We start from the raw sequence: 10122 nt of genomic DNA on the forward strand, positions 1-10122 counted from the left end.
GGGCCGGGGCTCCGCCGGGCGGTTCGCGGGCGCCGGGCGCCCTCTTGTGCGCGCAGGGACGCAGGGCCCGGGGGAGCCCGGCCGCAGCGCTGCCCGCCTGCGGGGGCCCGGCGGAGGGGCTGCCTCCGGATACGCAACGTGCCGGGCAGCCCCGTGAAACAGCAACCCCTTAAATGCCGGGGAGACATTGGCTGCACAACATCACTGATGGGGACCGCTGTAATTCCGCCCGTCATGACAGACCACCGGCAGGTCCTTTGGGGGTACCCGCTGCCCTGTGCCCCGCTTCACGGCTTGCACCTAAAGAGAACAGCATCGCTGTGCTCTACAGGGCACCGGCAGAGCACTACCCCACACCAGACATAGAATTACAGAAAGGTTTGGTTTGGAAGGGACTTTCAAGATAACCCACTAGATGAGGCTGCTCAAAGCCCCATCCAACCTGGTTTTAAACACTTTCAGGAATGCAACATCCACAGCTTCTCTGGGCAACCTGTTCGAGTGCCTCACCACTCTCATAATGAAGAATTTTTTCTAGCAGCTAATCTAAAGGTCTCCTCATTTAGTTAAAAAACAGTTCCCCTTGTCCTATCACTATCTGCCCATGTAAAAAGCTGTTCTCCCTCTTTAAAATAAGCCCTCTTCAAGTACCGAAGGGTGCAATGAGGTCTCTTCAGAGCCTTCTCTTCTCCATGCCAAACAATCCCATCTCTTGCAATCTGTCTTGGTAGGAGAGGAGCTCCAGCCCTCTTATCATCTTTGTGGCTCTCCTCTGGACCCGCTCTAACATGTCAATGTTTTTCTTGTGCCAAGGACCCCAGATTTGGATGCAGAACTCCAGGTGGGCTCTCACGAGGGCATTTCACTCACGTCCCAACAGCAGCATGTGCTGGGCCATCCCTGTGTCACTGCACAGCACAAACCAAGGTGCCAAAGCCTCAGCGGGAAGAAACAGGGACAGCAAACCTTGGGAGAGGCAGAAGGCAGTCAGGCAACCTACAGTCACCCACATGGCTCGAGACTACTCAAAAGCTCCAAGCATAAGGGGACGATCCTTAATTTTGGCCATTCCCCTCCCTGAACTCTCTGCAGCTTCACTCACCATCTCCAAGGGAGCAGGGCAGCAGTGGAAGTCCCAGTAGAAGGGCAGTCCTGACAGCTCGCTTTTCACGCGCAGCCTGAGGCCGCTGGCAGAGCGGTGGCAGGAGAAGGCAGTGGTGGCATCTGGCTGCCCTGCCAGCAAGGGGCACATCAGGTTGCACAAGTGGTTCAGGAAGGAGGACACATGAACCGTCAGCCGCTTGTTCAGCTCCTGGGAAAAGGCAAGGTTGGGGGCACAGCACAGCACCGGGGAAAAAACCAGCAGAAATCCCAGCACCAAAGGAATCAAACTACTGCATGTCCCACAGCAAAAAGCCATCCCTGGGCTTGGCCTCCAGCCCTCTGACTTGACATTTCTCATTGATTCTCCCAAGACAGCCATGCTGGGAAGGCTCCCTTATCCTGCTACTCCAGGATGGGCAGGGTGCAATGGCCTGCAGTAGCACATCTGTTCTGCGTGCCACCACAAGCGCCATAGCCTGGCTGAGAGCCAACAGCAGGACAACCTGCCAGGGCTGGTGGATGGCTGCAGCCATATGCCCATCCCTCCTGCCACCAGCTGCTCAGCATTATGTGACACAGGGACGTGCCACTCCAATGGCACGTGAGGGCCAGGGCACATGGGCTGAGGAGATGAGGCACAGCTCCATGCATTTTTGGGGTCCAAGCTGACAGGATGCCCCATGAAAGACTGTGCTAGCTTTGAACGTGAACAGAATCTCTCTGTCACTGAGTAGAAGGCAGCCTTGTTTCAAGCTCCTCTTTAGTACACTGGCCCTGGGGAAACCAGCTGCCCATCCAGCCCACAAGTGAAGAGACTGTGCCAGCCCTCTGTACACTGACCCACCCGGCTGCCCTGGGCATGCTAAACAGTGTGGCCCACTCTCCCAGGAGAAGGGTGTTTGGCCAAGTGGGCTGACAGCGCTTGGGCACAGCCACACAGGGACTTTCCAGGCTGGGCATTTGCACCCAAGCCCAGTCAGACCCAACAGCCACTGTGTCACCAAGCAGTGTATGCTTGCCACCACAAGCGTACAGGTATGTCAGCTGCTGGGAGGAGAAAAGGAGGTCCCTGGCCTTTTCAGACACTCACCTTGGACCTTTGTCCCACAGCCTCGACATCTGCACTCTCGTACCAGACACTGCTGAGGTCAGAGATCAGCAGGATATAGCCAGTATCCCTGAAGCACACTTTGGCAAGAAAAGTGGACTCGTCAAAACGAACAGAAGCCCAGGGCTGGGTCAGGAGGCTGCTTTCCAGCTCCTCGGAGCCCTCCATCTGCAAGAGAGCAACCAGGTCTCTGCCTCAACCCCCACCTGGGAAGACCTGGTCCCTGGGGTGGCCCCACAGGGACCGTCAGTTCCACCTGACAGCACAGAAGAGAGGATACTTAGCCAGCTCTGGTCACACATGCAAGCAGCAGAGCTGGGGTGTGTGTTTTGGGAGCTTTGTGCAGAGCAGGTCCTGCCGCAGCTCACAATAAGTACCCCAGACGCGCCAGCAGGCGCACGGCAGTAGAACTGCTGCCTCCCCGCGTTACCCGGTGCTTGCTGGCGTTAGCACGGCAAGATCTCTACGCCCACATTAACATTCTGGCTGCCCCGCAGGCACCGGGCGGGCAGCAGGGTGCTGCACCCTCCTCCTGCTGGGGCATCCCGTCCCTGTGCCCGCAGTGGCACGGGCAGAGTGCCGGCAGCCCACTGCTGCTTCCCGCTCCTCCCTAGGACGGGCTCCCCGCCTCCCAAAACACTCGGGGACCCAGCGCCCGCGAGGTGCCCGGGGCTCTGCGGAGCCGCAGCGTTACCCGAGGACAGGAGGAGCGGGCGGCCGGAGGATGCAGAGGCAGGGGCTTGCGAGCGGCGAGCGGCGCCGGGCCGGAGGCGAGGGCGGACTACGGCTCCCGGCATGCTGCTCTCTTCCGCGGCGGGCGGGGCCGGGGCACGCCGGGACGTGCGGCTCCCGGCGCCCCGGAACCTGCCATCCCTGCCTCGGAGCCGCGGGGAACGCTGCTGGTGTTGCCTTGCCTGCTCATAAGGACAGCGAACCGAGCTGGCGTGTCCCTCTAGAGCGTCCGCGGTTGCCGCAAGGGGTGCCATGGCCAAGACACTGATGGGGACCGAAATGCCTTAGGACTTCATTCTGCGCTTGCGCCTGCTACGAAATGTCCTGGCACAAGTGCCCAGCTGGGGACAGGGCCCGGTACAGCGGGAGAGGCGGCGGCGGTGCGGGGCTTCTCCTGTCCCTTGGCCCCAGGTTTATTCCTGACCCCCACGGTGCCGGGGCAGGCACGGCCAGGGCACGCACCCGCACCACTGCTCTCCCAGGCTGTGCGGGGACTCGGCTGCTGCACCACAGCGAGCCCTGCGTAGCTGGGGCTGCAGGTGCCTCTGGCCCCGTGCCTGGGCACTGGGCTCACAAGGCGGCATAGAGCAGCACTGTGCCAGCTTGGCACACCACGCACCCCCAGTTCCCTCCGCACTGAGCTCTACCCTCACCCCAGGCGCTGACTTCCAAACCTCATCACCCATTCTCTGACTGTAATCCCCCACCAGCACTCCATGCACAAGGCCATCCACCCTGGGCCCACAAACTGCCCCCGATGCACTGCCCCTGAGTCTCCCATTTACACTCTTTGCACACACCCCTCCACTCACCCCTGTCCCCAGGAAGCAGGCTGCAGTCACCTCTCAGGGCAGTGCCAGGGCAGGGTGGTCATCACACAGGGTTTGCATCCTGACAAGGTGCCAGGAAACAGGGGAGTAGGCAAGGACTTTGCAGTGCAGGACAGCCTAGGTTGCATGACCAGGCTTGGGGTGCAGGACCCAGCGGGACTTTGGGCACAGCTGAAATTTAGTGTCAGGTGAGGATGCTGGCTGAATGAGGATGAGCTGTGCATTATGCTGCTGTGTACAGCTGCGAGGGTCAGAGAGCTGGAGAAAGAGGGCTCACACCTGGGGACCTGCACCTCCCATCCTGCATCCACCTTTGGGTGTTTCACCTTGGGACCAGGTGGAGGGAGATGTTCTTCTCCAGGGAAAGCCACTGTTGGCTAGAGTAGTCACACGAGCAATGCCTAGGGCGTATTTATGTGGTGAGCACTACTGGGACCATCCTACTGTAGGTGAAAGGGTGTTCATTGTTTTGGGAATCTCAGCTCAGTTTCACCCCCAACCTGGAGCATCCTGGAGTGCCAGAGCATTGATATATACCTGGTGCCGTGGGCATTGACGGGCCATACGCACAACTGGGACACAGCAGGGAGGAGGTGGAGAGCCAGTCCTTCCTGAGCACAGTGCCAGCAGGTGAGCATAGCTAGAATGACAGTCCTTTGGGTGTCCAAAGCACTGAGCCCTCCCCTAGTCATCTCCACAGGATGATGGTGGATTTTAGAGGCACCCACATCCTCCTGCAGTGGCACCAGGTAGCCGTGCCCTCCAGTCACAGTCCTCAGGGCACCAGGGGATCCCCTAGGTAAATCCCATCTGGAAAGGAAACCCCTAGAAAAGGCAAAGTTGGTTGAAGGTTTTTATATCTCGCTCTCAAGCAGGGAAATCAGGTTTGTGTTGGGAGGGTGGAAGCTCAGGTTCCTCCAGTCCTCGAGGCCTTCAGAAATGAGGAGCAAAGTGGCTCACAAGCTGCCTTGAGGGCACAGCCCTGTTTTCACATGAGGCACCCCTGCGTGACAGGGTCAGGCCACAGTGTGCCATGCAGGCATGTCTGTCTGGCTTGACCGTATTGCTGGCTGCAGCTCCCCAGAGCTGGGTTTGGGGAGCAGGTGTGTCCCTTCCCCCGGGGCAGCAGTCCCCTCCTCGGTGGCACTGCTACCCTCCTCCTCTTCCTCACTCCTTGGGCAGAGGAAGCAGCACGGAAAGGCTTTGCAGGAAGATGGCAGCAGCCTCCTTAGCCCAGTGGGGAGCCTATAGGCTTGGCTGGCTTTGCCTCTCTCTCCATGGAGGTGACAGTCACCAGCTCTAACTTTCCATGGCTGCTCAGAAAGCAGCCCTCGTTCCTCCAGCGTTCCTGCAAGCAGGGAAGTAGGCAGTGAAATGGGAGCCCTTTCCTCCAGGTGCATCCTCCCAGCCCACACCAGCCCCAGGATCCTCAGTAGGACTGCCTGAAGGCAGAGCTGGTGGTTTGTCCAATGGACAGATCCAGTCCTCGGAGTGGGGAATATGCAGAGCACCTAGAGCAGCCCCTCACCTGAGACCGTGTTCTCCAGAAAAAATGACAAGAAGCCAGTTAAGAAGACAGGCACCATAAGCAGGGAGAGGAAGAGGAGGTCCAGTGGCGCCCAGCCTGCAGGGACAGTGCCAGAATCAGCCAGGAGGTCCCAGCCTAGCCAGGGGAAAGGGGCAGGAGCTGCCATGGCAGAGTCAGGGATTGAAGAGGGAGCTGCCTGCTACCACGAGCCGACCCAGCCTCCCAGAACACTGGAGATGTGTGGTCACCATGCCGTGGGACTCTGGGGAATGTCCCTCCTACCTGTGGCCAGGGGAGTCAGAGCCGTGCCGAACCACCGTGGTACCAGCAGTGCCATGAACATGGCAAAGCCAACAATGAAGATGTTCCTCCCTGAGTCAATGTCTGCGTACTGGAAGTAGGAGATCCCCGTGCCCACAGCCATGGCGTAGGTTACACAGAGCACCCCTCCTGCGAGGGGCAGGAGTCAGGCAGTGCCAGGCAGGCTGCAGGTGTCGCAGCAAGGGTCAGGGCAGGGTACCCACCGTGAACTGCCAGTGGGATGTGGGTGAGGAGCCCTGCCAGCCTCGGGGACATGCCCAACACCATGCACGCCACGGCGCTTACTTGCACCGAGAGGAGAGAGCCAGCCTGGCAGAAAGAAGAATGGGAAAGTGAGGATGGGTGGCATCACCCCCTGCTCTGTCTCCCGCCCCATCCTGCTGCACACACCTGCCTTTCCCAGTGCTGTCTCGGTGCCTGCCTGGCCATTACGAGTCCCGCACACCTGCTCAACTGCCTCCCCATCCCTTGTCAACCCATTTCCCCCACCTTGGCATACCTGTGTGAGGCCAGTGGCACAGGTGTTGGCAATGCTGGAGGCTGTGCCCCCCAGGGTGCCCAGCAGTCCTGCCAGGAGGCTGCCCAACCCTTCCATGCAGAGCCCCCGGTTACAGGCGTGAGGGGGTAGCTGGGGAACTCGCAGCAGCCTCCCACACAGCACGTAGCAACCCACGGAGTTCATGCTGCAGCCGATGGCCATGGCAATGCCCACTGCCAACGCCTGGGGGGTGAGCAGTGGCCACCTCCACTCTCCTGCAGCAGAGGGAAAAGGGACAGGTGATACAAGTTCTGTCCAAACGTGGATGGCTGCACTCAGCCCTGCTGCCCCCCACCTGCATAGGGGATGTGGATCCAAGGGGCATTGAAGGTGCTGTTGGCCCAAGACAGCTGTGCCATGGCCGGGTCCAGTGATTCCCAGGGAATGTGGAAGTAGCTGAGGATGGCACAGACAATGCAGACACCAGCAAATGGGAACAGTACCTGGAAGGCAAAAGGAGACCCTCAGCAGGGGACCCTCTCCCCCTGCCTGCCCTGGCCAGCACCCCATCCTTGTCCTGTCACCTTTCCCAAGGAGTCATACCACATCTCCCCTTACCCCTGCAGGAAGCAGTCCAAGCTGTTCTGCTCTAACACCCTAGGTCCCCAGCACGTCCCGAGAAGCATCCATGTTCTGGGAGCTGCACCAGAGCTTCTCACCCCTGCCTGTGCTCCACGTCTTACCTAAACCCACACCAAAGAGCCAGGCTTGGAGAGAGAAGCGTGGTGACAGTGAAGAGAGCAGACAAACCACAGTACCGAGAACATGCGCAGGGTGGGAACTGATGACTCTCTGGAGCCCTCCCAAGCATGAGGCCAGGCACAAAAGGGCAGGCGGCAGGACCGCAGGTGTTGGGAGAAGGTGACAGCAAGGAGCATGAGCCTAGGAGAGTGAGCACGGGTCACCACACAGCATCACAGTCAGTGATGAGGCCCCAAATGTGTGCCATGCACTGCAAGGGTGCCCCATCCCTGTCCCACTGGTGAAAGAAAGCCCCAGGAGCCACCCACCAGTACAGTCCCTCGCTCACATACAGCAGTGCTACACCCCAGTTAGTGGAGCAGAAGAAAGCTGCTTCCTTGTATGCAGACAGCCCGATGATGGACAGGCTGGGGGCCAGGACCATGGGCCCGCAGTGCCGGGCTGCCCACCCGCACACGCCAGACACTCCCAGCACCAACTGAATCAGCCCAGAGACCAGCACTGCTCCAGAGACCTGAAAGAGGAAAGGACGGGCCTGTGGGGCAGGATACATGGAGAGCAGTCCAACACCTTCCCTTGGCGACATTCCCAGGGCCCCAGCAGCATCGCTTGTTTTACATGCTCCACTCACCCCGAGTGCAGAGAAACATATACATGGACATACATTATGATCCCCGTTGCCTTCGCACCTCTATTCATGGCAAGTCCCAGAAAAAGAGACTGGGGGTACAGGGATATGGGTGACAAGTGGAAAGCTGATCAAGCAGGATGGGGACCTCCATCCCAGCACAGGAGCACCCACCTCTCGCAGCGAGTCAGCCCAGCTCCCTGTGTCTCTGCAATGAGGTACGAGGCATGTACTGGCCATGGCTGTGCCTGGAAGGGAATTTTGGAAGGGTGTGATACATGTGGATCCTGGGCTCCTGGAGCCGTCTCCAAGAGCATGCAGCAAGGAGACTGCTGGCTGGAGAAGGACTGGTGTGCCAGCATCCCCATCCCCATTAGCCCTGACCCTGGGGAAGTGACCAGAGATGTAGCAAGTGCACTCAGGAGTGAGTAGCATGCTGTGCACTATCACCAGAGGGGCCAGCAGGCAGGACCCCTTGCTACCCCTCATCCCTACCCCACCTACCAGGCACCTCATCATTGCCATTCCCCTAGCACCAGCATGGCCCAGGCTCCAAAGGACAAAGGCTCCAGAGCTGTGCTCACCATTCCTGTTTGTGCTGGCACCAGGGGACAGGTGGGAGCTCAGCATCATGGCAGGGACCAAGTACTCAAAGGATGGGATTTGAACCAGTGGCAGCCTGAGGAAGGGGACAACAAGCACACGTTAGGGAGGAAGGACAGCAAAGGGAACAAGGCTGCTCCAAAAGCCCAGGCTGCCAGAGGAACAGGGGTGGGAAGAGAAGAACTCCAAATTGGCAGGAGGTTACCCCATATTCTACATGTGCCCTAGTACATCCCAAGGGACAGCACATGGAGTATGTGCAGAGGTCAGAGGCTTTGCCAAATCCCATACCCAGGCCCTGTGTGGGCAGCACAGGCACCGGATGGTCTGAAGGAAATGTGTACAATGTTGGAGCAAGGCAGTGAGGAGCTAGAGGGAAAGCACAGCAGTTTTTCTAGAGGTATGTGCAAGATGGAGGGGATGACTGTGACAGCTGTGCAGAGATGCAGCACAATAAGTTTTCCTTGTGCCCCTTCCCACTTCCAGCAAAGCTCATCTTCCCGCATCCCAGGAGGATACAGACATACCCTGCCATGGCATCACCCTCCTCCTCGTGACAGCTGCTCCCCCTTCACCCCCCCTTGCTCACCGGCTCCCCAGGGTGGTCTGCAGCACTGTGGAGATGCCGCAGGCAAAGAGGCTGCATGCCAGCAGCTTGCTGGTGGTCTGGGCATGAGGTGGCTCCTGGGGCAGGGTGGGCAGCAGGAGGAGGTGGAAGATGCAGAGCAGGGAGGTCTGTACAGCCAGGTGCTGCGCAGGGAAGAGATGGAGCAGTCACAACTCCTTGCAGCACCTAGAGCTGCAGCTCCCCATGCCCAGTCCCCGTGAGAGGGCAGATGCCCACTGACACCACCTGGGCAGCACTCACTACTGCCCACTCCCCTCCCAGCATACACTGACCACAGCCCTACACACCCTTTGCCTGGTAGGATGCAGCCCCTGCCCTGCAATCTGAGAGGATCCCAGCCCTCTCCTCATCATCCCATCGCTCTGGCTGCTCACCCTGGTCCCCCCTTACCTGAAGGGCTAAGCAGCAGTTCACCATCCATGAGCACATCTTCTGGGAGGAGCAGGACGTGAGCATGGGGCTCCCAGCTCCAGGTGCTCTGCCATGGCCCCCATTCATGCTGCTGCCTCCCCACACCGCTCCCCGTTTTCAGTGTAGAGAGGGGGGGGCAGGCTCCCAGCCCCCTGAGACCTCCTTGCAAATCCTCACATGGCTGAACTTCCACCTTCCACAGGAGCTGCCCCAGGGTTAGCCATTAACTTGAGTTGGTGAGTAACCTGCCCTTATGGCCAGGAATGCAAGTGTCACCCTGGTTTGTCACCACACAGGCCAGGTGACATGCAGCCACAAGCAGGACATCAGACACTATTACAGTGCCAACTACCCACAGCCCGGATCCCATCACTGCCTCTGTGGGCAGGGACCGGGTAGGCCACAGCCTTGACACCTCTTCCTCCACGTGCTTAGACTACTCCCACCAGCAGCATCCTCCAGCTTCCGTGTACCCTGCCCATGCTTGCTTCTCCCCAGCACAGCAGCTCCTGCCCTCCCAGTCCAGCCCGGTCTCTAATGGGGGTCTATTTTATCCCCCATTCTCCTAGGAGAGTATGGAATCCTGCCACTAGATAAGGATGCCAGAGCCAAGAGCTGCCTGCTTGGCTGGAAAGGATCCCAAGGGTGCACAGGCAGGGGATGCTCGTGTTTTTGTCTCAGGGCAGAGGTGGCTGTGTCAGTGACCTGGCTGAGCCCTTGCTGCTCAAGGGTCACTCATTAACAGGTAAGACTTCAGAGAGCAAAGAGCAGTGGAGAACATGCATTCCCCACATTCCCAAGGATGGGGATCCTCCTCTCTCCTGCTGTCCCTGCCTGCACCGGACCTGATATCCCCCTCCTGTAACCAGAGAGAGACTGCAGGACAGGCCTTGTAGGTCTCCTGGGCTCACTGGCAGCACCTAGGATCTGTCTTGCACAGCAGCTCCAGGAGCAGGCACAGCTGCATGGACATGGCTCCACTCTGGGGC

The 10122-nt window shown here is 59.2% G+C and overlaps 2 protein-coding genes across 4 annotated transcripts in view; both read right to left on the minus strand.

The window, feature by feature from the left end:
• Window positions 1–3326, minus strand: part of NHEJ1 (non-homologous end joining factor 1) — a 43622-nt gene extending 40296 nt beyond the window's left edge. The window contains exons 1-3 of one of the 3 annotated variants that reach the window (XM_042041067.1): window positions 2907–3326; window positions 2195–2380; window positions 1103–1312 (exon numbers count right to left, since the gene is read on the minus strand). In XM_042041067.1, the coding sequence (XP_041897001.1) occupies window positions 1103–1312; window positions 2195–2380 (396 nt within the window). In that variant the 5' untranslated portion in view covers window positions 2907–3326. Of the gene's footprint in view, window positions 1–1102; window positions 1313–2194; window positions 2381–2642; window positions 2803–2906 lie in introns of those variants that run through there. The other 2 variants (XM_042041068.1, XM_042041069.1) reach the window with 2 other exon arrangements.
• A 1288-nt stretch (window positions 3327–4614) lies between these two features.
• Window positions 4615–9985, minus strand: SLC23A3 (solute carrier family 23 member 3). The gene is made up of 12 exons (XM_042041065.1): window positions 9113–9985; window positions 8684–8844; window positions 8076–8170; window positions 7666–7739; window positions 7196–7377; window positions 6920–7043; window positions 6457–6604; window positions 6123–6376; window positions 5827–5932; window positions 5585–5752; window positions 5303–5398; window positions 4615–5122 (listed from the first exon to the last, which is right to left on the minus strand). Exons 1-12 carry the CDS (start codon window positions 9218–9220, stop codon window positions 4791–4793), a joined length of 1848 nt encoding a protein of 615 aa, XP_041896999.1. The 5' UTR covers window positions 9221–9985; the 3' UTR covers window positions 4615–4790.
• Window positions 9986–10122: the final 137 nt, after the last annotated feature.

The sequence above is a fragment of the Corvus kubaryi genome, unplaced genomic scaffold (genome assembly GCF_017639235.1).
Source record: "Corvus kubaryi isolate FWS band 111438036 unplaced genomic scaffold, C.kubaryi_AGA036_p1.0 37396, whole genome shotgun sequence".
NCBI classification, from domain to species: domain Eukaryota; kingdom Metazoa; phylum Chordata; class Aves; order Passeriformes; family Corvidae; genus Corvus; species Corvus kubaryi.

Coding starts and splice junctions, on each gene's coding strand:
- SLC23A3 (XM_042041065.1), bottom strand. CDS start 9,220: ATGAATGGGGGCCATGGCAGAGCACCTGGAGCTGGGAGCCCCATGCTC. Junction 8,845..9,112: donor ACTGCTGCTTAGCCCTTCAG/GTAAGGGGGGAC, acceptor TTCCCTGCGCAG/CACCTGGCTGTACAGACCTC. Junction 6,377..6,456: donor GATCCACATCCCCTATGCAG/GTGGGGGGCAGC, acceptor CCTCTGCTGCAG/GAGAGTGGAGGTGGCCACTG.